Genomic DNA, 25,073 nt, shown 5'->3' with positions numbered 1-25,073 from the left:
CAACAGAGTGCTTCTAGCCAAAGACAAATCCAAAAAGTAAGCTTGTGTTTAAGGTGTGTCACAATATTTTTCATCATTGTTGGCACAAATATTATTCCTCCTGTGAACATTAAAAACAAAAGTCCTGAGAGGAAATACACAGCGTTAGCAATAACACTGCTTCTTGCTTCTGCCTTAACCTAGTATCCTAGGAGTGTTTCCACTCCCAGGCAGTGTAGAGTCTTTGGTGGTATGGTGTATCCAGAGGAGACCATCCCAACTGTACAACCCAGCACCCTCTAGTTTCCCATGCAAAGTCAGGGTTCCCTAATTATTAAGGAACAGAGCCAACTCTTTCATCTAGGCCACCACAAATGGGAGAAGAAGTAAAGGTATGCTAGGTTCCAGGTTTAAAAGCCAGGTAGTAAAGGTAACAGATTTCTCACTTGTTGACCATCTGCACTTCCCCCACCCCATCTTTCCTTGATTCACTGCAACGCAGCTTCAACAAAACCACCTTCATTTGCCAGATCACAAAATCAACTGTGGGCCAGGTGTGGTGACTCGTACCTATAATCTCAGCTACTTGAGATGCAGAGGTAGAAGGATCACTGTACAAAGCCAGTCCAAGCAAAAAAGTTAGCAAGATACCATCTCAAAGAACAAGTCAGGCATGGTGGTATATGCCTGTAAGCCCAATGACTGAACGGCTTAGGTAGAAGGATCATTGTCTGAGGCCAGCCCAGGCAAAAAACAAGAGACCCTGTCTAAAAAATAAGTAAAATAAAATGGACTTGGGGGCATGGCTGAAGTTGTAGAACCTGCCTAGCAAGTGCAAGTCCCCTATCATTAAGAAAAAAAAAAAAGAAAAATCCATTTTCCTTCAGATTTAAGGTAACAACTGCTTGATCTTCCAGCCAATTAGGCTTTAAGAAGAAGTATATTTAAATTGAGAAGTGAATGAGACATTTTCACTGTAAGATTCTTTCCTAACTTTCCTAGTTACAACCAGTTTCAGAGGCGAGCTCACAGTCTCTTCAACTCTATAACTTGTGGGGCTTGGGAACTACCAGAGTGACAGCTATGGAATTGGGGAATAGTAGTTTCAGCAGAATTAGATATTAGGGTCACTCGTCTGGGTGGTCATGACAACCCCTTCCCATTGGGCACAACTTGGCACAATACTTAAATGACAACCATCTACAGCAAGGATTTAAGACTAACATGACCATATCTAGTAACTAGCTTGATGGCCACATTCTCTTGTGTTCCCTAACAACTATAGGAACTAGAAAGTGCTATTTGCACTTTAAAGAGGAGACAAAAGTCTGGAGGTCAAATAGTTTGCCCAACCTCCTTTCCCTAGGTTATGGTAACTTTTGTCATTCAACCTAAATGGACTGAATCAAATCTTGTGAAATGAATGTCCCTTCAAACAACATAAAAAACCACCCAGTCCCTTGGATCTCATTCTCATTCTGCCTGTCCTACAGTTGAATCTGAAGGTACATTAGGAATCCACAGGAATCTACAGCTAAGTACCCTCATAATTAGAAATTTCGCATTGTTTGGTTTTAAGAATCCTAAGTGTTAACCAGGCAACGATACAGAGGAGAAAAGCTTGAGGACTATTATTATAGAATTGGGTATTCCTAAAAGCCATGCATGCTGATGCATAGGGCTCCTGAGGAGGAGTTACTTACAGTCCATTTCGTCAGATCCATCTAGACAATCAGCATGTCCATCACAAAGTTGCTCCATGGAAATGCATTTCTGACCATCCTTACAGGATTTTGATGGGGCAGAGCACCGGACAACTTCAACACATTTGTTTGCATCAGCAAAGTAGTATCCATCAGGACACTTGCAAGTCTGTCCCTTGGGGTTTGGTAAACAGATATGGCTACATCCTCCATAGTCTTTTGAGCAGCCATTGCTACCTGTGGATGCCCCACCCCCACCCCAAACATATTGAGTTAGATTAGATTTCAAGACAGTCTTCTACAAACATTTTGTAAATGCATCATCAAGGTTACAGGACGCAGAAGTTTGCCCAAATTAGATAGCTCTTCAGTGTCACTCCTTTTAGTCAATTAGGCTCTGAGCAATTGGTGATTCTTCATGGCTAAAGATGGCTTTAGAACTTTGGACAAAGGACTGGCTTAAGAAAAATTAAGGGGACCTCTCACTCATTCAAGAATCCATTGGGATAAAATTATTTACATAGTTTGGCTCTAATAAACTTATTTAAAGAAAAAAAAAAAGAATCCATTGGGGGTTCTCTTCACAATAAGCTCCCCAACATAGAACTAGAAAAGCCTTGGAAATGAAACTCCCTTTAGGTGAAAATATGGAAGCTGTAATGTTCATTATTCCTTTGATAATATGGTTAAGTCAACCATTTACAGCTTAACATCATTCTTCAAGGTTTGTATATTAAAGTTCTAGTGAGGTTTGACTTTCCAGGCATTGTGGAATAGGTATACATGAGATATAGGTAAAACTTAAATTAAGGAGACAAAGACCCTCCCTCTGGCTATAAAACTAAGCAACAGATCACTTGAGTGACACTTTGTCAATCTCAAAAATTCTAAAAATGTTCTTCCCATCAAACCAAAACTTTAGGAGACCTGACTAACACCATTGTATGAAGTTTAGCTTTTAGAAACGAAACAATGGAGCAGCATTCTCCTAAGACTAACATGTTTATCATACAGTGTGGGATGTGTAGTTAATAAACTGAGCTTATGTTGTTGTCATTAATCTCAATGAGGAATTGATTTCAGCTATTGCTACTTTATTAAACCTACTGTCACCTTCCCATGCATTAAGTTAGATACTCCAACTGTGTCTACAAAAAAGTGAAGAAAACATCTAAGGTCCTCAAGTTGTTATTTCAAGGACCAATTAACATCAAAAGGAGGTGAAGTGATGATGGGTAAAATGAAGACCAACTATACTTTAAAGCTAAAATAGAACCCAAGGGCTATAGTTTGGATCAAAACTACCCTCCAAAGGTCCAGGTGGCAAAAGATGTAATCCTACTGTGATACTTTTGAGAGTTATGGAAAATTTAAGAGGTGTGGCCTACTGGCAGATCTTTAGGCCATTGGGGGCATGCCCTTGAAGGGGATTGTGAGACCCAGGTCTCGTCCTGGTTTTCTTTCTAGCCATGAAGTGACTAGTTTCATCTCACCATATGTTCCTACTATGATGTGCTGCTTTGCAAATGAGACCAACCAATGCAAATGGGACCAACCAATCATGGACTATAGTCTCTAAAACTGTGAGCCAGAATAAACTTTTCTCTCTATAAGTCGAGTATCTCAGGTGTTTGTTATAACAATGAAAAGCTGACTAACACACCAAGTCTACCAACTCCCAGCCTGATGTATTTACCACTATTGTATCTGACAGATAAGTAATAGGATCAATTATGTACCTTAACCTGGCTGTATATAATTGCATAAAGACAAAAAAGTTATGCAGACCTACAGGAACTTGTCAGAGAAATACTTTAATATAATGGGAAACACAAAGCTATTTCAAGAAGATATTGCATGGTAGAATATCCTCTCCATGGGAAAATTCAGTAGACTTCAGTGTTGTCATGATTATTTCAAGTTTACTTACCCTGTTGGCTAAATTCACTATAAACTTTTAAGTCCACAATCTTCTGGTCTACTTCGAACCATTGGTTTTCTGATACTTCTGCTTTGCTGAACCAAACTTTAGTGATTTGTGCTAAAACAAAAGCCAGTGAATAATCATTAAGAAAAATAAAATTTTATTTTAAGTTACTTCCAGGCAAAGAACTTTGCTCAACATGAATACTTTCAGTATATGTGTATTTTTCTAAATCTTGCTCTTCAGAAGAAACTGTAAGAGAAACAAAAACCATTATATATTTTCCTCCCTAATAAAGTCACATGTTAACAACTTATGACCACAGAATTCATAAATTTACAAATAGAAAATGAGGATATATGACACTTAAATGCAGTACATATGATTAATAAGAAATGGTTTTAAATTCATCAAACAACATTTCTGGAAATTGCTTGTCTACAAGATAACAAGAGTTACCAGAAAATATTAAACCAGGTGGGAGAGGTCTCTTCATTTACTTAATAGAAATAGTATCTCTGGGGTAGGATTTGAATACTGTTTTTACAATTCTGATGTGGCCAATGGACTGGCATTTAAAAATATAAGGAGAGAGGTTTATTTAAAATTGCATTTTGAAGTTTTATCAAGTCTAGACACTAGTCAGAAATTTATGCACAGAAGTCTAGTGTATGTATAATAACATACTAAAACACTGATTTAGGACAAATTCATTGAAAAGCCATGCTAGAATGTGCTTCAGTTTGCCTGGTCTGTTCATGTGTATTTAGTCAACTAAGAAAGGTATAGTCTTCATTTTATACCTAAGGTGTTACAGTTACTAACCGACAGACAGGACATACAACCTAGTTTCAACTCCTGCAATATACCATTGCTATGGTTTGTATAAGTGTCCCCAAAAGCCCATATGTTGCTTGGTCCCCAGCCTGTGGCATTATTGGGGGAAACTTTAGGAAGTAGAGATTAATGGAAGGAAGTTAGATCACTAGGGGTGTACCATAGAAAGGGATATTGGTACCATGGCCCCCCCTACTTTTCCTCTCTGTTTGCTTCTTGACCTTCATAAGGTAAGTAACTTCCTTCACCACATGTTCTCACTATGATGTACTTTCTCACCACAGGTCCAAAGGCAATGGGGCCAAGTGTCTATGAACTGAAACCTATGAATCCATGATCCAAAATTAACCTTTCCTCCTCATAAGTTGATTGTCTCAGGTATTTTAACCACAGTGCAGAAAGTTCACACAATCATGGTGTCCTCTAAAGCAGAGAGCTTTGTATGAAAAGAAGAAGTTTAGGGAAGTAAGCTTATTCATATAAGGAGCAATCAAATAAGTAAAAATTCCCAAGTCAGAGAATCACTGTGGCATATCCCTGTTTAGGTTAGAGAAGGTGCTTAGTTATTCTTTCCAAAAAAAAGACATGGCTAAGAACAGATGCTAGCTGTAGCAGATATTCTTTGGATTTCTAGGAACAAATTGAGAACACAATTCAACTGGACATAGAATCAAGACCCACCATCATCCATTGTTGTCCAAACCATCGTGCCTTGGCCGCATGTAAAGAGGCTGAGGCCCTGAATTCCTCTACGGTCTACTCTGTGTCTAGAGCCATCTTGTTGAATACTTTCTATGAGTCCTTGTCCTAGAAAGAGAGGTTCAGTTAATTCACTTAGCCCAAACACCTGTCAGATATCCTGTAGTTCTTTATGTCTGGCTCACTCCCCTACAAGAGGACACTGCCTGCCATGCGTTCTCCAAAGCCAGCTTGTTTCGCCCATGTCCCTCTCACAGTAACAACAGCATTTGCTAGTGCATATTTCTTCAGTTCCCAATTTCACTCCTTTACAAAGGGGCAGGTGCATGGCTCTGTGGGCTATAATATGCCCCTTAACATGGGAAAAGACTGTATTTGGAATGTGTTGGCAGAAAATGTGAACACCGATCTGAAGTTACAGCTAAAGACCAGAAAGCAGATCTTTACTATTTCACTCTGGCTCAATGCCCTCAGATTCACGTTTAAGTGTGTAAATAGGAATTAGGAATTGCTTACCTGTGTCAGCCCAGTACAGTCGAGACCCTGAATCCAAAAAGGCCAGGCCCACAGGGACTTGGGATTTCTGCCATAGGACCTTTCTACTGCTGCCATCCATGGAGGCACATTCAATGCTGGAGCCATGCCTCCCTTCCTCCTGGGAACCCAGGTCCACAAAGCACATGACTGCAGTAGGTGGGTGGAGCACAACAGAGGTTGGGTAGTGAAGATTTTCACTAAGCAAGACAATTGTATACTGACCTTTTGAGGAAGCTACGTTGATGTGGGGATTCTCACTGTCAATCCAATATATGTTTCCACTCAGCCAGTCCACAGCAAGGTCAGTCACAGTCCCCTCCACAGATAGGATTTTCCTCCAAGAAAGTGTCCCCGATTCTTTAAGCCTCAATAGCCTGATGTCACCATTATTCAACTCTGAAAGGTAGAGAGCCTTTTCCTGGACAAGATAATCCATTGTTGCAAGTTGGTTCTCATTGGTAAAGGGAAGTGTTCGGTGCTGTGGCAGAGTTCCTTGCTGTTGTGAAGCTTTGAGATTTCTCAGATAGATCTATGAAAAAATTAGGGCTGAGTGGCATTGTTTGAATCTAGTCTAATTCTTCATTGCAATTTTACATTAGTGTTAGGATTCTGAAGTTCAGATTTCAGATATTTTATCTTCTGAAAGCAGACAGCAGTTGAAGCTCTCCTAGAGCTTCAAGCACTGAAAATTCCTGGAATCCATGTGTTTTGAAGATTTGTTCCTTGTTTAAAAAGCACTCCTCTCTTTATTTTCAGACATGCTTTCACTATGTAGACCAAGCTGGTCTCAAACCCACAATCCTCTTGTCTTTACTCCTGAGCACTGGGACTACAGGTGTGAACCACCAAAGTCCTCCTCTTTGAGACTCTACTAATTAACATCTTACTGGACCTGAAGCTAATCTTCCAGCCCAAAATTTGTCACTTAAACTGCCAAAATTCACAAGTTCCCTGGATGGTAGAAGTTAGGGGTAACCAGCTTGTTAGTAGCTTTTATCCTCCAATTAATTTAAGACAAGTTTCCTCATAAACACACTTCCTCCTGGTGAAGCTGCTTGTATTTGAAGTTGTTGTATCATCAAGAGGTCCTCGAACAACTAAGCAAAGGTCAACACACCTGAGACTCCTGACTTCACTGTATTCTGGTATGCTAAGCATTTCTTAATATAATGTAAGTAACTGTGGACTTCATTTGTTTATTTCCAAAAACTTTGCTTTGGTCATGATAGCCCTTTTATCATGGCCCAGATACTATATTTCAGTCATGATGGCACACAGTATATACTAAAATTTAGCACATTGAAGAAAATCCCAAGGGAAAGGAACCCCACCATTTCCAACTGCACTAGAGAATTTGAATTCTCAAAGTCTGAAATGGAACATGGATCAAGCAGAGACATACAGTACTACAAAAGCTCTGATACCTGCATGATAGCTGTGGGCAATGCCAGGAACACAAATGCAGACTCCTGGAGAGGGACACAGCTGACTCCGTCATCTGCAAGCAGAAGTCCCACTGGGCAATGACAGCTTCCCTTGGATCGTGGGCTCAGCAGGCACAAGTGAGAACATCCAGTGTCCAGACAAGGATTAGAAGACTTGGGCTGGAGCACTTCATGCATTATCTGTAAGAAAATAGCTAGGGGCCACTATGTATTATTGAATCATTAAAAACAGGAAGTGAATACATTTTACCTTTTTGTTGTTTTCAGGACTGGGGATTGAACCCAGGGACTCACACTGGCTAATCACACACCACTGTGTATACCACTGAGCTACATCCTCAGCCTAAATTTTGCTTTTTAGTCATTATAGATGGACATTACTAAGGCTGGTGTTAGGCAGCTCATACATGTAGCCTTTTCAGAGAGAACACTGCACATACCTTGAGTCCATAGGGCTGTCCAGAACGCTTGATGAGGACAGCCCTGTTCTTGCCTGTCATCTTCTCTATGTGCTGTACTGTTCTTGTCTTTGTCTCAGACCAGAAGACTTCATCTTCAAACACAGTGACTGAAAAGGGGCTCTTGATTTGTGTTAGCTGTAACATCTACAATGGTGAAAGTGAGCTTTCTGGGGTGAGTTTTGCATAAGATACACAACATATCAAAAAAGTCTAATGTCAAAAGCACACTTACACTAACACCAGTACCATCTAGGTTGGCAGAGCCGATACAGTGAAATTTGTCATCAGACCAGAATATCTTCCAACTTAACTGATCAAGTGCTATGCTGGTTGGCCATCCAAGGCCTTGATTAATGAGTATTTTCCTGCCGCTACCATCCATTCCAGCTTGCGCTATTTGAGGTCTTTCTCCAATTTCAGACCAGTACATTAACCTGTGTGAATAAAAGTCAGCTTATAGATACTGCATCACCACACAAAATATTACCAATGCATTCTTTAAAGCACTGATTACAGTCCAATTATTTTTTCCTCAAACTTAATTAGGTCTATTCCTTAAGTGTAATTGGGAAGTATTAAAAGAAAGCTGGCCTTGAAGTTTTATGGTGATTGTTTAGTCATCCTGTGAGGGTAAATTACCTATCTTACTTTCATAAGAAGTCTGGGAATACATTAGTCCCTAGCCTGAAAAATATCTAGGAACCTGCCAATCTTTTCTCAGGATAGAAAGTAGGATAGATCCATGGGCAACTGTGGGCTACAGACCTCATTCTTGACTGTAGGCCATTAGATGCATTAAAAATTACTGCTAGCTTCCTGGGGACCATGTTGATAGATTCCTGGTTGAAGATATTAAATAGGTACCAGGCGGGGCTCCCTTTGATTCCAGGTTTCCTGTATCTTTTTTCTGATATTTGATAGACATATTGGCAACTAAGTGAAGGGATGGGAATGTTAATTTAAAATTCCTTGCCTTTACAAAGAGAAAAGAGTGTAAATAGAATGGTCTATTTACAGGTCATACCTGTATCATTGTAAATTAAACACTCATCTTTGTTCTAGTTTACCTTACCTAATGGCATAAATGTGCTTTCAAGATATATCTATTTATCAAAGCAGATGAAAGTCTAGGTGGAAACCAATTGAGTCATACTTGCATCTGATTTTCTAAAGAATGTTTCCAGAAGTTTTTAAGATTATCATGTGTACAGTTGGCCTAAATCATAGCATCTGAAGTCAGTTAAGTATTCTATTCACTTATTCTCAGTTGAGGGACCACAAGCAAAGAACTTAGAAACAATAACCAACTTAAAGGAGTTAACCAGGCATTTTGACACCTGGGCTCACCCATTTGGGGGATCCAAAGCCAAAGACTGGGGATAAGTTAAGTTGCCATCCAGGACAATTGTATACTCAGATTTTCCTTTCCAAACAGCAGTCAGCTGAATTGCCAAAATCTGACCAGCCGTCCCATCCGTCCAGTAGAGATTCCTCCCAATCCAGTCAACCACAATACAGTCTGGCTTTACCCCTGAAGAGAAGAAACCATTCAACATGTACATTTATGCTAAATTACAGCCTTTCTAGGTTTATGCTCATACATTCTAGACTTCCATGCCCTATTAATTCATTTTCCAACTGCTACATCTCCAGGACAGCAATCTTTAAAATGCTCCAAAGTATTACTGCTGGTCTCTGGCTGATACTTTGGAAGACTCCTTATCTCTAAGATGACAATGACTCTTTCCATTTCTTACCAGCTAGAAAGACTTGGTCTTCTTTCACTAAGGAGATATCAGTGAATGTTTAGAATATTAACAGTCACCCATTTTATTGTTTATGCTATATATATTTAATGAAAGTAGGAGGAAAGCCTTATAAAAGGGCATACCTTTTACCACAGTTCCTGTCTTCTTCGTCCCCATACTCATCCACGTTATACTTTCCCCAGTAAGATCTGTCCAAAAGACTTTCTGATCCATTAAGTCATAGTCAATAGAGAAAATAATCAGATTCTTGTCTGTAGTTGCTAGAATATCTTCTTTCAAACTTCTCAATCCATACAGCAATAGGTTAAACTCAATTGCAACAAGCAGAATTGGTTCAGTACCTATCAGAAAAGAATCACTTTCAGCATGACCCTAAAGGAGTTTGGACAGTCTAGCACTGGCTAAGGAATTAAAAGACACAGTAGCCTATGGGTTCTCATTGCCAAACATAACAATCAGAATAATAACCATAGTTTAAAGGTACTTAGAATAAAGGGATTATTAGTTTAAATTAAAAACATTTCTAACTAAATATTTGAGGACAGGTAGGGAGGAAAGAAATGCTTGACAGGACAGATAAGGTTAACCCATGGATAGGGAATTCAGAGTCATGATTTTGTTTTTAAAATAAGGTAACACCTTATTAATAGCTTCAGATTCTGATTCTGAAAGGATAGCTCTGAAGACAAACAGGTAGGAGCATTTAAGACCTCAGAAGGAGATTTGCACTGGTAATCCTGGAAGACTTAGGAACTCAAAACTCATGACTCAGGTCTTAGAAGATATTCCCAGCTCCATTTTACCTGTTGCTTTACAGGTGTGGCCATCAGGCTCCAGTAAATAGCCATGATGACAGGTACAGATATATGAACCCTTGGTATTGATACAAGACTGACTGCAAGGTAGAAAACCTGATTCCTGACACTCATCCACATCCTGGCAGATTCGACCACTGCTCTCCAGCTGAAAGCCTGGCTCACAAGCACATACCTGAAAGAGATGAGAAGACACTGACACTTTCTAAAGACAAAACAACATTGATTAAGAGGCCTTCATCTTGGTATGAAATGTACATGGTACTACATTCCATTTTGACAACTGTTCGAAGAACTAACTTTGTCTTGAATATAGTCATTTCTCTTTGCCTAATCACCTTACTTCACCCTTATGCCCTTCTTACCAGCATAAGTCCTGAGTTAGTAAAAGTGACTTGGTTCAGACTAGGAGATCCAGAATGCTAACAGGATCATAGGACTTAACTGAACCGGTTATCTGCCAACAGAGATACTAGTAGGACCAGATATCAGAACATTTTCTTCTACTTGCTCATTAAAATCAAGTTCATTGTGTTCGGCCAACAGATAGATGGGTCTCAACTGAAGGACAGATCAGATTCTCAATACTCATAAGTACACAATTATTTGGAAGTTGGTAGTCAACTTCCTGACCTTCAGCATGAAGGGGATGTTTGGCTGTCGGGACAACACACAATATTTCTCCACTCGTTCTAAGTGTCACACAGAGCTCACAGCCTCAGTGGGAGAGACGGTAGTTCTTGGAGGCTGGGCAGCAGGTTCCAGGAAACACAGACTGGGGAAGGAGCTAAACAGGTTTCACTAGGATAGGCTCAGGCTCAGGCACACAGGTGGGCAATCAGGACAGCTCTGCCATGTAAGCCTTAGAGGTCAAAGTGTAATCAAGGACAACGTGAATGCGAAAGCTGCCTGCTTTCCTCACATCACATTCATGGCTACCAGAGAACAGGAGCTGAAGCAACTCACAGGCCCAGCTGGGGACTGGTAGCAGATGTGGGAACACAGTCTTGGGCTGCACGCTGCTGGTGAGCACCCTTCACCTTCATCTGAACCGTCAGTGCAGTCCTCTTTTCCATCACACACCATGCTGAGGCTGAGGCAGGTATGACTGTCACACCGGAACTCAGAACCCTGGCACTTCTGAGGGGGGCCTGTCAGGAATGACCTTTTACTTAGAGTCTTAACATCTACTCCCCAAGCATCCCTTCCCCACAAGACTTCCCTGTGGACAATCAAGGTGCCACCATCCTGGGAAAGGAATAGATTTCAGGTTCTGTAGCACTTGCAATGGGTCCCTTTGCCTCTAACCCTCAATGAGGATACCCAGCACTTACACAAAGTCTCATCACTGCCGTCCCTGCAGTCACTCTGCCCATCACAATGCCAGAAGTCAGGCACACACTGGTCTCCACTGGCACAGGCCCACTGCTTTGAGCCACAAGGAAGCACACCAGGGTCACAGTCCTGAGGAGAGAGCAATGCAGTCAGTGGCCCTGGCTCTAGATCCCAAGAAGGGGTTCCTGGAGGAAAATGAGGCCTAGGCTAGGAGACTTCTCTCAAGTCCCTTCTGCAAGGAGGCCAGATGGAGCCTAAAAACTCAGAAGTAACACAAATGATGAGAAACTGTAGTTTGAGTTTGTGAGGATCCCTAGGTGATACAAACCTGAATGCAAAGTAGAAGGAAATGTCTTGTCTTGTCAAATTTCCCAATTGGGAAGTCTTCATTTCATTTAGGAAACATAAGCAAGGGAATCTGTTGTAGAAATTGTAACCTAGAGTTCTTCCTGCCATGCCTAACACAGACTCCGGCAAGTTAAAATGGACAGCATACTTTGCATCTCCCCTGATTTGGCTGTTCAGAAGGGAGGGGACATCTGCACACCTGCTCCTCCCACAGCCTTTAGCTACATCCACACCCCCTCAACACTAAGTTGTTTAAGGTCACATGCAAGCAGTAGGATTCAAGTCCAGGCTGTACACCCTCCCCATGATGCTGCAGCTTTAGTAAACGCCATGGTTACGATTAAGTGGTGCTAGTGACAGGGTGCTTCAGTTCTTCAGAGCAAATGAGTGTTATATTCTGACACTTGCAAACCTATTACAATACATATACCCCTTAAAAGTCTGACTTTCATCAGCCTCCTGTAAATGCTTTGGACACTTAGGTGTAGCGGCTTTCTGGGCAGTGATTATGGGTGATTTCTTGTGGTTTCCTGAATTTTCTAGAGAAAGCTTGTATTATTGCTATGATTTGAACTCTACAGTTGGCTATCCACATCCATGGATTCAACTAACCAAAGTTCAAAAATGTTTGAAAAAAATTGCATCTGTACTAAACATGAACTTTTTTCTTGTCATTATTCCCTAAGTAGCACAGTATAACAACTATTTACGTAGCATGCACATTTGTTGGGTATTATTTATTGGGTATTATAAGTCTTCTAGAGATGAGTTAATGTGTATGGGAGTATGTGCACATACTATGCAAATATTGTGCCATTTCACATAAGGGACTTGGGCATCCATAGGTTCTGGAATCCTTGGAGGGTCCTGGAACCAATCCCTTGTAGATACTGAGGGGCAATTGTGCTTCTGTGTTTTTCTGAAGGAAGAGTATGATACCTTCTCATCAGTTCCATCTTTGCAGTCTAGGTCATGGTCACATATCCATTCTGCCAGTACACATTCTCCACTCCTTGGGCACTTCACTTCCCCTGATGGGCACTGTAACTGCCAGGCAACAGGGCAGCCTTCTTCATCTGATTGGTCCAGGCAGTCTCGGTTCCCATCACAATGCAGAAAGGAAGCTATGCATTGGCCATTCTCACATCTAAATTCAGAGGGGCTGCATTTTTCATTAACTGAAAAAATAAAGCTTTAGGTAAGACTTCAGCAGATGTGAAACAATTGAAAGACAAATAAAATAGCTTGGATCCCCACCCACCCACCCCCACCCCTACCTCTGCTATAACCTTGAGATCTAAGCCCTAGCTTAGTTCAAGAGGTTCAAGTTGAGAGTTGTGCCAAATGGGCCTACTAAGAAGCTTATTCTCCAAACAGAAGCCAGTCCCTACCCACTCCTGCAAAATCCTCTCTTTGTCTTAGAAAACAAGGGTCAAGGGCCAGTGATGGGAAAATATGTACAAGGACCCTAGAATAAGGACTCTCCTCTGCGACCTTTATTCATTAGTGAAAAAATATTATCGCATAATGTGCAGAAAATTATATAATTTATGTTCTTAGACTAGTGCCTACAGATAGATATCATTTGATTTGGTTCAAGAAAAATGATCAGATCCTGGGAAAAATTATAAATATGTAGTAAGAAGTAAATTATATCTTAAGTTCCCCCCCCTTCATTCTTGTATCTCTTACCTCCTAACATTCTAATGAACCCAAATGAAGTCATAGCCACTGGTTACACAGCCACCTCATCCAAATCTACCAGGGTACCTTATCTAGCTCTTCCTCCCCCTTCAGTTCTCTCAATTTTTCCCTCTATCTTATCCCACAAGATAATGAAGATCTTAGAAATAAGTCATTAGTAAAAAGAAAAATAAAGATGTCAGGAAAGTAACAACACCTACAAATGGCCCAGCATGTGAAAAGATGTAGGTCCAAAATTTATATCTTCAGAGAAATAGAGTCAAACTCAACAAAAAAATTTTTTGGAACATGGACTGGTTTTTTACTAATAGAAGTAGGTATTCTTGTTATAGAAGGGGGAGTGCTTAGTATAACCCCCAAGATCCCTCTTACTCAAATCCTTTCCTCTCAGTTATATAGCCAGTGGCTTACTAACATTTCTTTGTAACCCCAAAATCAATACTGTCATGCTTTCATAGTCACTAGCAAACTCATATGAAGGAGCAAAAAATATCTGAGTGACCCAACGTGTGTAATCTCAGCTAGGTTCAGGCAAAGTGACACTCTGCTTTCTTGCATCACACTCAAGCTGTTTTTTAAAAGTTTCTTTTCTGTGGTGTATTTAGGGCACTCTTCACATTTTTGTATTTTCTGATGATTTTGCTATTTGAAATGGCTTCTGAGGAACTGAAGGGCTGTCTAGTATTCCCAAGCAAAAACTTGTGTTGGGCCTTAAAGACAAAATACTTGTGTTAGATAAGCTTAGTGAAGGCATGAGTTACAGTCTTGTGAGTTCAATATTAAGGAATCAAATATATATATTAAGACATCTTTAAACAGAAATACACACACGACAGTTACATATTGGCTGGTTCACAAAAGTGTTGCGACCAGAGGCTCACAGGAACCCAACCCCATATTTTCAAGGAGCCAAAGTTAAATATTTGCCAATTCAGCATTCACAGAAATTTTATGGAACATCACTACCACAAATAAGAATCAACTGCAATACAGTTTAAAATACTCCTGGGAATCCCCCATGGAACATACAGCATCCTTGTTCATCTCTTTTGTCAGAACAGTCTAGGTTCCCATCACACAGCCAGCTCTTGGGGATACAACGGGTCTTGTTGTCACAACGTAGAGAACAGTCTTCAGCAGGCTTCCAGCAGCCCAACTCGTCAGACACATCAGAGCACTGTGGAGCCCCATCACAGTGGTATTTCTCCTCTAGGCACCTGCTTCCATCCAGACACTGGAACATCCCTTACATGGAAAGAGCCAAAAGCTAGCATCAGTCACACTGAAGGTTCAAGATTAGATGAACTCATCTTACATGATCTGAGTTCAACTATCTGTTAATCCATATGCAAGCTTTAATAATGTCCCTGGGTCAATTCAGTTAGAAATCTGAACTAAATCTTTTAAATAAGGCCTCATTTGTTTGGTTGCTTTGACAATTTGTTAAACCATACCAAGGGGGCCATTTAGAACACTCTATCGCTCAGCTCAGATGGAGGCAAATACTGGAACATTTAGCAAATTTGAGGAAGCGAAGAGGCAAGCATGTGACTTAAATGTGTAAATGGGCACTCACAGACTCCGTATTCTGGCAGACCATGACTTTCATCTGTGCTGACTTGTCTCGGGAAAGTTGCTATGATTACATAATTAAGTAAACACCCTGGCAATTCACATCATCCACCCAAAGTGGAGTCACTGTTCTGGCACAAAAGACTGAAGACAGAAGAGGGTGACAGACCTGGTCTGTGGCAGACCTGGGAGCAGTTAACTTCATCTGAGCCGTCCTCACAGTCACGCTCACCATCGCAAAGGAACTCCCGAGAAATGCATTTCTTCCCATCCCAACAGAGGACAGAGGATCGGGCACAAAGCACAGGAGGCAGAGGAGGAGGAGGAAGAGGAGGAGGATGGGTGGCAGGAGCAGCTCCTTCACTCTCAGCATCTAGAGCAAACCATTGCTTCAGCAAACCAGCTAGGAGGGTCCAGCAATGGGGGTGTGCTCCTACTGCCCCTCCTCCAGAAAGTCAAGGCTAAGTATGGACATTTTCTACTTCATAAGAAGAAAAAGTGAAACTGACCAAAGGTCACTCCTTAGATGAAGTGTGCATCATTCCATCTTTGGCTTTGAAATTGGGCAAATTGTTTGTCCTTTCCATTCTACAAACTTTAACCTTAGTTATGTTCACTATCTGATGCTGTATTCCAGTGGAGACATGAAAAATAAAGTTCAGGGGTGTCACATGAAGATGTTTAGCTCTACAACAAATCGCACATATGACAGCGGTCCCATAAGATTATAATGACGCTGAAAAATTCCTATTGCCTGGTGATATCATTGCCATGATAATCCTGTCCTAACATGGAGCACAATGAATTATGTGTTTGTAGTGATGCTGGTGTAAACAACCCTTCTGCACTACCAGGCACACAAAAACACAGCAATACAACTATGTGCAGTAAGTGTGCATTTGGGTACACTCCATGATGTTCACACAATGACGAAGTCTCCTAGCAACACACTTCTCCGGATGCATCCTCATCACTAGGTCATGCATGGCTATCCGCTGGTTCCCTACTCTAGAAGCCTGAGGTTTAGGAGAAGGACCAGCATAAAACAAGCACTCATTTATTGAGGTGCATAAATTACACTACTGAAGTTATCAATTAGTACTCTTCAGTAGCAACTGTAGCAACAGAACAGATTTGTTAGAAGAATCAAAATTGGGTTTGTTACAGAAAAGTTCACATCGTTGGCACATTTCATCACCTAAGAAAGATATCTCTATGCCTAACACTTCTTAAGAGTAGGTTAAAGCTACCAGTGAGTCAAACAGTAAAGCAGTTTAGACAGAAGAAGGAAATGGGAGAAAATATGGGTTCTGAAGTATAGAAGGAATGGTTCTGTCCACAAATGACCTGAAACCTGTGATATGAATTCCTGTTTTTCAGTCTCATGATCCAGGATCAGATATTTTTGGCTCTGTGTCAAAGGCTTATATGCAAAGAAGATAGGTAAGCCAGCTGTAAGCAGATTTATCTGAACACAACTTCAACAAAAGAGAGAATGCTGCTTCTCCTGCAAACAGGGTGAGCATTCCTAATCCAAAAATATGAAATCCAAAACACTCCAAAATCCAAAACTTTCTGAGTTCCGACATGATGCCACAACAGAAAATTCTACAACTGACCTCATGTGACAGATCTCAGTCAAATTGTAGGAGCACTAAAATCACTATATGCATTATATTCAGGCTATGAGTATAAAGTACATATGAAACAGAAATGGATTTCACACACACTTGGATCTCATTCCTAAGATCTTTTATTATGTAGTGCAAATACTCCAAAATCCCAAACAGAAACCCAAACTCTGAAGCACTACTGGTCCCAAATATTTTGGATAAGGGACATTCAACCTTTATCCAAAACCTTATAGGAATGCCACAGAGTCCCCTGCGAGATGTTACTTGCTATATGTCCAGTAAAAAAAAGCAGGTTCTTCCTTGGTAAATCAATCTGGGAAACTAGTTTAGAGAAAATTAAATGCCCAGACTAAGAATATGCTAACATGCAAGATGATGTTCAAAAGGGGTTATGGGGTGCAAACTGAGTCATGCCATGAACCTGCAACTTTGAGAACTGTTTTAGGTTCTTATATTTCCAGGATATGGACAAGTTAGCGATAAGGCCTGCTGAATTGGGGCTTGGGATGATGCCAATGCTAACAATAGATACCCAGGATTTTCTCCTAGGAAAAAACACTGAGAAGGGCCAGGTAAAGCAAATGTCAATAAATAACCCGACAAAGGAAGACTTGCCTGGCACCTCCTGGTTCTCTGTCAAGATGACCATTTTCCTTATGTGTGGCTCCTTCAGCACAGAGAAGGGCTCCAATGTCTTCCTGTTCCACAGCACAAGGGCTGCCTTGTCCACAGTCACCAGGTAGGGCTCATGAGCTGCTAGAATCCCATCACTCCAGGACTTGTTCAAAAAGTATGTTCTATTTTTTAGGAGGCTCAGACTTTGCAATCCTGAAGAAGAGTCAAGGTTTAGAAGCTGATGTTGAGCAAGCAACCTGTGACCTGGCATTGGGGGTGGAGGGTTGTGTGCATGGGTGTCATCTATTGAGGTTCGAAGACAAAACTAAAAAGAAACAAATACTTCAAGTTTTGTAGGTTTTAGTTTTATGTGTAAAGATAGCCCAATGAAGTGACTTAAACACTAGGAAAGTGAGGGGCTTAGGTCTATCATGAGGGGACATCAGATGTGACTTTACTGTCATACATGCATATTTAAAAAACCTGCTGGCAGCGTGTAGTCCTCAAAGACGCTTCTGGGGAAGAAAACGAGCACACTCGGTCACACAGGTATAGTCTGCACCAATGATCACGTTACAACCGCATCCCTGGTACCTCTTTTGCAACGGAAGTTTGGTTCCATTATTTGTACTTATAGAAGTAGAAAAAATTCTAAACCTCACAAAAACCTACTAAGTATATTTAAAAATCTAGTAACTATATTGTTATTGAGGCCTTCTTATCTTATGAATCCCCAAACTAGGCTTTTAAATAAGAGGTGAGTTTGAGGTAAACGATTTGTCTAAGATTTAACTGTCAAAATTAAAGTCCATGTCTAGCTAGTACTTAGAATCACCGGGATAGCTAGAAGAAGAGGAGATTTTGAAAGTTCTCACCACAAAAAGAAGGTAACTGTTTGAGGTGATAGACATACTAATTATATTGATTTGATCATTATACATTCCATACATGTGTCAAACTGTCACATTGTACCCCACAAATATGTATAATTTTTGTGTACCAATTAAAAATAAAAAAAATTTCTGTAGCAGTCAAAAATAAAGGTTAAAAACTGAAAAATAAATTTAAAAGACTACAAGCATTATACTAAAAATAAGACTGTCCAGAGCTGGCTCATCCCCTCCCACTTCCACCAGCTGTACTGATCATATCGCACTTACCTGACCCTTTGGTGGCCCACAGGATGCTAGCTGAGCCAAGGTCTAAGGCCATCCGGGTGTCAGCCGTCCAGGTGCCTCTCCAGACTTCCTGTCTGCTTTTGCCGTCCAGCGTCATCCGTTGCAAGGGTTTCCCACTCTCCACCCAGTACAGCGCCCTCCTTGGCCAGTCTAGAAGAAGCTGTAAGATAATGGTGCTGGCGCTGTAGAGAGTGTGAGTGTCCGCACCAGGAGTTCTGGTCTTCTGAATAGCACCTCTGTCACAGGGCAGCCAGTACAGGGTCCCCGTTGATATATCCACATTAGCTGAGCAGACTGTAGGAGGGACAGTAGTTCCATTAGAAAGGGCGTTCGAGAACATTCATGCACCGGCTCAAACTGAATCAAGGAGAGAAGAAAGACAAGGGCTGTGGACAAAGTGTAAAAGTTGGTCCCTAGCAAGGTCACACTTCTCATTCACGTGATAAGTTTCATCATGCCTAGTCTGGTTCCAGCACCTTGTCATATGAGCTCCTTTGATCCTGACCTCCACCTGACAAGGATACATTTTGTACATTCAGAACATTTTGTAGGTTAGATGTCCAATGGCAAAGCCAACATTTGAATGCAGGTCTGTAACTTTAGTTCACATTCTTTCTTCTCACAGCTTAATATGGAAGTTAGTCAATTCCATGCCAAGTGACTGGAACTGAGATTGCCGGAGGAAAGCATAGACTGGGCTAAGTTACACCATTACAAGGGTACGGAAGGTCATGGGTAGAGGGCACAGACAGTGGGGAAATCTACAAGTAGAACACGCATGTATGACAGGGATCAAGTATGCAAAAGTCACGGAGTGTCTGGAGTGTTCATTTTTAGATGTGAATAATTGGGCCAGGCATTAACATTCAAAGTACTCTTCCTGCTTCTACCACGTCCACTACAGCTAGTCGAGAGCTGGGGCTAAGCTAGGAATTTGGCTACTCTAGCAAGCCAGGTTGCTGTTCCATCATGAGGTGTTGGTTAATTTCTGTGCCTCTGTTTCTTTGAATGTATAATATGTATAATGGGGATAGTGCTTCCTTATAGGGTTGTTATGACGATTAGAGCTAGAACATGTAAAAAAAAAAGCAAGCTTAGAATAGAGTGTTATTTACAGTGTACTGAAACTGAGTTGCACAAGCTCACAGCAGTCAACTGATAAATTCAGGAAGTCTGTAAGCTGATTGTTGAATAGAAACAATTAAATAAATGATATTGATTTATTAAAAGAACTAAATGTTCAATTCCTAACTCATTTTCCTAAATTTTACTATTCCAGTTTGCTTGGGATCAGATGTGTTTCAAGTTTTGAAATTTTTTTTTTTGCTTTTGAAATATTTGCATGCATATAATGAGTTATTTGGAGGATGACACACATATAAAATTCATTTATGCTTCATTATACTCTACACAGATTGCTACATGTATCGTCTATACGATATTGTTGATACTCTGCACTCTGAAGCCACATGTGAGGTCAGGTGTGGACTTTTCTACCTAGCACATCATGTGAGGTTTCAAAAACTTAGATGAGCCAGGCACAGGTGGCTCACACCTGTCATCCTAGCTACTTGGGAAGCAGAGATCAGGAGGAACTCGGCTTGAGGCCAGCCTGGGCAAATAGTTTGTGAGACCCTATCTCACAAACTATGTTTGTTTTATGTTTATACCCAACATAAAAAAAGGGAGGCAAAGTGGCTCAAGTAGTAGAGTGCCTGTCTAGCAAGCATGAGGCCCTGAGTTCAAACCCCAGTACCACCAAAAAATATTTTTTTTAGATTCTGTGGCATTTCAGATTTCAGATTTTTGGACTAGGGCCACTCAACCTGTGTCTATACTTCAGTTTATTTATGTCAGCTATATCTGTGTGGTGGAGATACCATATAAAGGTTGGCTACCATACATCCCTTCCCAACTCCTATTTACTTGTGTCACTTTGGAGCTTGAAATCTGTCACCATGGGAGTATTTACATGATGAAAACAGTGAACACTACAAAACAGAGCATGGTGGGTTTTTATAAATATATTTTTCTAGATCAGGGACTGGCAAGCAATTGCCCTCAAGCCAAATCTGACCAGTGCCTACTCTTATAGTAAATTTTAGTGGAATGTAGCCAGTTAGTCACACTTTGTCTATGGTTGATTTTGTGATACAATGGCTCAGTGTCCACCAAACCTGAAAGATTTACTACGTGGCCTTTTATACAAAAAGTTTGCCAACCCGTAGTCTCAATTTAGGAAAGCAATAAAGATTCATACAGATTAATATTACATGTGTCATGGCTACAGCCAATGTACTGCAAGTACTAGTAAAAAACCAGGGTAACATTTCTATACTATGAAAATTTATTATCAATTCAGTGAAGAAACCATTCTTGTCATGGATGAACTAATTCCAATAAGTCTTCATCACCTTGCCTTTGTCTCACTTGACTATGGAAACAAAAGTATCAAACTACATTAAAGTCAAAATTACATGTGCTCAATGACTTTTTTTACCTGATCAGCTAGTAAGGAAGTGTTTATTTTTTAAATCTTGGTTGAACTGCAAGCATACATTGGCTTCCTATTCAAGAACTCAGTATAACAAAGCATTCTGTGAAACTTTGTGGAAAGAACTATGAAGAAATTTACAATAAATAAGGCCATGTATTTTGTTATTTATAGTAATTACATTACACATCATTTTTGGCGGTAACCTTTATGATAAACATATGTACATGTGCGTATAAATATATATGCATACTCCCCCCACCCAATGTGTTAGTTTTTCATCCCTGTGACAAAATACCTGAGAAAAAACTTAAGGAAGGAAGGATTTATTTTGGCTTATGGTTTTAGAGGCTTCCGTCCATGGTCACTTGGCTCCGTTGCTTCTGGGTCCACGTGTGGTGAGGTAGAAAATCATGGTGGAGCACATGTGGGGGAGAGGAGTGGCTCGCCTGATGGTGGAGATGAGGGCCAGGGTCAAGATATACCCTTTACATACATGCTCCCAGTGACCAACTTCTTCCAATCAGGATCTACCTCCCAGTAGCCCATTCATCTATGAACTCATTGATGGATTAACTTATTGATGAAGTTAGTGCCCACTCAGTAATTCACTGTCTGGGGACCAAGCCTTCAACTCACTAGCCTTCTGGGGGGAAGAACATTTCATAAACTACAATACCCAGAAAGCCAGTTGTTAAGCATTTTCTAGCACATTACTGGATATTATAGTAGAACTCAAATTTAACAACCAGGGAAAGAGACAAATGGGCAAGCATGGAGGTGGGGCTAATTCAAGTCAAGAAGCATTATGGGGAAGCTAGGACACATGGGGCTTAATGTACTGTAAATTCTTCCTACTTACTGGGCTTTAGCATAGGAACATTCCTTTTCTATTCCTCACATTTTCATGGGGAGGAACTTCCATAAAACTATATTTCAGATTTCTTCCCATATATATGGAGTCACTCCTGTCCAGTCAAGGTGAAGTGACTAAAGGCTGCAAATGAATAAGGATAGATTGGCCATCCTCAGTTCACTCAATCTCTTCTCTATCAAACTCTGCCATCTGCAGAGAACTCATGCTCCCATCTGTAGCTGTAGATTTAATCTTGGCCCTCAGCAGATTCAAGGTTGGAAGCCCAGTTGCCAGGGTCTCAGCATGTCCTTCGAATGATGTCTCACTGGTTCTTAAAAACATGTACTCAATTTCTAAGACAGAATTTTGAAGCTCTACCATTTTTTGCTAGAAATTTCACCCATATCTTTCAGTGTCAGTTTTCAATATGAGGACATGATTAATATACCTAAGATAAAGCATAGATATCAGAGCACTTTGATGTAAAAGTAAGCTGAGAGGTACATGCTCCTAGGTTGTAAGTTCATGCAATCTCTGAACAGTCTAGAAAGCGGGGATAAGGCTGCTTGTCTTTCTCAAGTTTTTAGTCATTGCTATATTTCAATCCTGAATGTCTCTCAAAGGCCCTTGTTTTAAAGGTTTGGTCCCCAGCCTGTGATGTTATTGGGAGGTGGTGGAACCTTTTATAAGTGGGGTCTAGTGGGAGGTCTTTAGGTCATTGGAGGCATTCCTTTGAAGGAGATTGTGGACCCAGCTCCTTCCTTTTCCTGTCTTTTCCTCCTTGGCCATTAGGTGAGCAGTTTTACTCTGTCAGGTGTTTCCTCACCATTTTCATTCAGCACCTCCACTAGAGGCTTAAACACAATAAGTTCATCTGAACTGAACCTCTAAAACTGTGAGCCAAAATAACCTTTGCTTGCTTCCTTCCTTCCTTCCTTTCTGCTCTCTGCCTGTTTCTTTCTTTCACTTTTTCCCTTTATAAGTTGATCATCTCTGGTACTTATTGTAGTAATAAAAAGTTGAATATCACTGTCACAGAGACTCAATACTCAACACTAGAGTCAGCTCAGATGAAATCATCAGTCTCTTACATATCCTTAATATCATAATTGTAACAAAAACCAATTAGCAAAATCAGTCAGCTGGGAGAATGCAACATTTTAATTAAGTGGGAAGATATTCATGATCAAGGATTCCCCAGACAGCCATCAGATGTATGGGAAGATAACTGCCTATTTCAGCTTCCTCTGAACATTTTCCAAGCCAGGTATCAGAAGTTTCCATGTGCCAGTCACTGTACTCACCTGCAGGACTAATGCCCTGAAGGATGTCTCAGGGACCTGTATGTACTTGGCAGAGACCAGGATACAGATATTCAGAAATCTAATTACTCACCCCAGAGAAGTCTCAGTTATCCTTTATAAGGTAGATGTTTGCATTTAGGATGATGAGTACAGAATTCTTAAGGGTGGGGTGTGGCATTTAGGAGTGTGGGAAGGGAGAGAAAGTATATATTACCATATTAAGAAAATATTTTGCTGGTTCTCTCAGAAATCTGCATTGCAAATTACTTTTAAATTAGCATAAGAAAAATCTGCAATGCAAAATTGAAGATGAAAGGTCCATTTCTATCCTCCCCTAACTTAAGACCAGAAAAGTAGAAATTTTAAAACCTATTACTACACTGCTGGAATTTTCTGAATCCTGGCATCCTTCTGACAGCCTGCATATACCTCCTAAGAGCAAAGGTACATGAGAAACATTTAACACTTAGGTTAAGACCACTCTTTGTCATGAAAGTCTATTGAAATCAGGATGGATAAGACTTTTTGTTCCTAAGTATTTCAGAGTCAGAAAATGAAAAAATGAGGAGGAAAACAAAATGGCATCTCAACTTACTTGTACGCTCTGTCCAAATTTCTTGCTTTTCTCCTGAATACCCAGTTGAATAGACCAAATGTCCCCGGGCATTTGTCCAGTAGATGAGGTTCCTTTTCCAGTCAACATCCAATAAATAGATATTCCCAGGATGCTCTTGAACTAGAGTTCTCTCTATAGCAGTTCCCATAGAGCCAACTTTCAACAAGTACAGTTGCTTGCCAGAAGAAAACACAAGTTTTAACTCTATAAAGGAAAAGGAGAGATTTGCTATTTGATTATTTGCCAAATGAGCCCGTGGTCCCTTCTTGAGCAGTGGCCCTTTGGCAAACTGAGTTACCCATAGAAATGGAAGTTACCCATAGAAAAAGATGTTCAGTCCATTATGTCTTCAGTCTTTTGAATATGAAATAGCAGCATAAAGAACTTACATACAATATTAAAGTAAAACAATATTGAAGAACATAGAGGATTTATTTCTTTTACCAACTTATTTGCAAGTTCTTCATGTAAAACTTTATAATATAAGCTATTTGTTCTTGCTTTAAAATTAATCAAATTCAATTACCCAACTACATATGAATAAGTATACATAGTATGGTATACATATACTATAAAATACCATTCAGCTCTAAGGAATGAAATTCTGACACATGCTCAACACAGATGAGCCTCAAAGACATACTAAGTGAAATACATCAGACCCAGGGACAAATATCCCATGATTTCATCAAATGCAGTACCTAGAATAGGTAAATTCATACAGCAGAAAATAGAATGGTAGTTGACAAAGGAATTAACTCTTAACGGGTCAAGCTTCAGTGTGAGCAGTTGAAGGAGTTCTGCAGCTGAATGGTGGTGATTCATGAAAATACGAATGGACTTTATGCCACTATTCACTTAAAAATTATCAAAATAGTCAGTTCTATGTTTTGTATATTTTAGCACAATAAAAAGAAAAAAGTGGTCAAATGTTTTGACAACAAAACTGGTCACCAGTAGATTGTTGATACAAAAGTGATTGATTCAGAAATGGAAGTTCCATTATTTCCAGGCCACCATGGAACATGCCTCCTGAAGCTGAGTCTATTTAACCTGATGTACTTACCACTGCATGTACCTGAAGATAAAAGAAACAGTCCCTCTGGACAAACACACTTATAGCCTTTGGGGTGGACGGGGGACAGGAGGCATAAGTGGCTGCAAGAACCAGGAGCACATACTGGGGATCTACCTATTTTGAATAGAAAGAGGTTAGACAGTTCCAGATTCATTTATCCAAAGAAGAAG

General features: G+C 40.3%; 1 protein-coding gene across 6 annotated transcripts in view; it reads right to left on the bottom strand.

The window, feature by feature from the left end:
- The window catches only part of LOC141416887 (low-density lipoprotein receptor-related protein 2-like), a 43,014-nt gene that overhangs the window by 3,581 nt on the left and 14,360 nt on the right, over window positions 1-25,073 (bottom strand). For 3 of the 6 annotated variants that reach the window (XR_012441484.1, XM_074054704.1, XM_074054708.1), the window contains 19 exons: window positions 24,892-25,017; window positions 23,805-24,029; window positions 18,538-18,849; window positions 17,378-17,590; window positions 15,298-15,501; window positions 14,586-14,801; window positions 12,792-13,030; window positions 11,504-11,633; window positions 11,136-11,320; window positions 10,158-10,344; window positions 9,477-9,695; window positions 8,933-9,116; window positions 7,818-8,019; window positions 7,565-7,729; window positions 7,104-7,304; window positions 5,659-6,208; window positions 5,125-5,250; window positions 3,613-3,723; window positions 1,683-1,919 (listed from right to left, as the gene is read on the bottom strand). Coding sequence is in view for 5 of the 6 variants with exons in the window: in XM_074054704.1 (XP_073910805.1) it covers window positions 1,683-1,919; window positions 3,613-3,723; window positions 5,125-5,250; window positions 5,659-6,208; window positions 7,104-7,304; window positions 7,565-7,729; window positions 7,818-8,019; window positions 8,933-9,116; window positions 9,477-9,695; window positions 10,158-10,344; window positions 11,136-11,320; window positions 11,504-11,633; window positions 12,792-13,030; window positions 14,586-14,801; window positions 15,298-15,501; window positions 17,378-17,590; window positions 18,538-18,849; window positions 23,805-24,029; window positions 24,892-25,017 (4,032 nt within the window). In the remaining variant the exon portion in view is untranslated. The remainder of the gene's footprint in view (window positions 1-1,682; window positions 1,920-3,612; window positions 3,724-5,124; window positions 5,251-5,658; window positions 6,209-7,103; window positions 7,305-7,564; window positions 7,730-7,817; window positions 8,020-8,932; window positions 9,117-9,476; window positions 9,696-10,157; window positions 10,345-11,135; window positions 11,321-11,503; window positions 11,634-12,791; window positions 13,031-14,585; window positions 14,802-15,297; window positions 15,502-17,377; window positions 17,591-18,537; window positions 18,850-23,804; window positions 24,030-24,891; window positions 25,018-25,073) is intronic. The other 3 variants (XM_074054705.1, XM_074054707.1, XM_074054706.1) reach the window with 3 other exon arrangements.

This window comes from Castor canadensis, chromosome 14, assembly GCF_047511655.1.
Source record: "Castor canadensis chromosome 14, mCasCan1.hap1v2, whole genome shotgun sequence".
NCBI classification, from domain to species: Eukaryota; Metazoa; Chordata; class Mammalia; order Rodentia; family Castoridae; genus Castor; species Castor canadensis.
The sequence above is the reverse complement of the archived record's forward strand: the minus strand, read 5'-3'. Positions and strand labels throughout refer to the sequence as shown.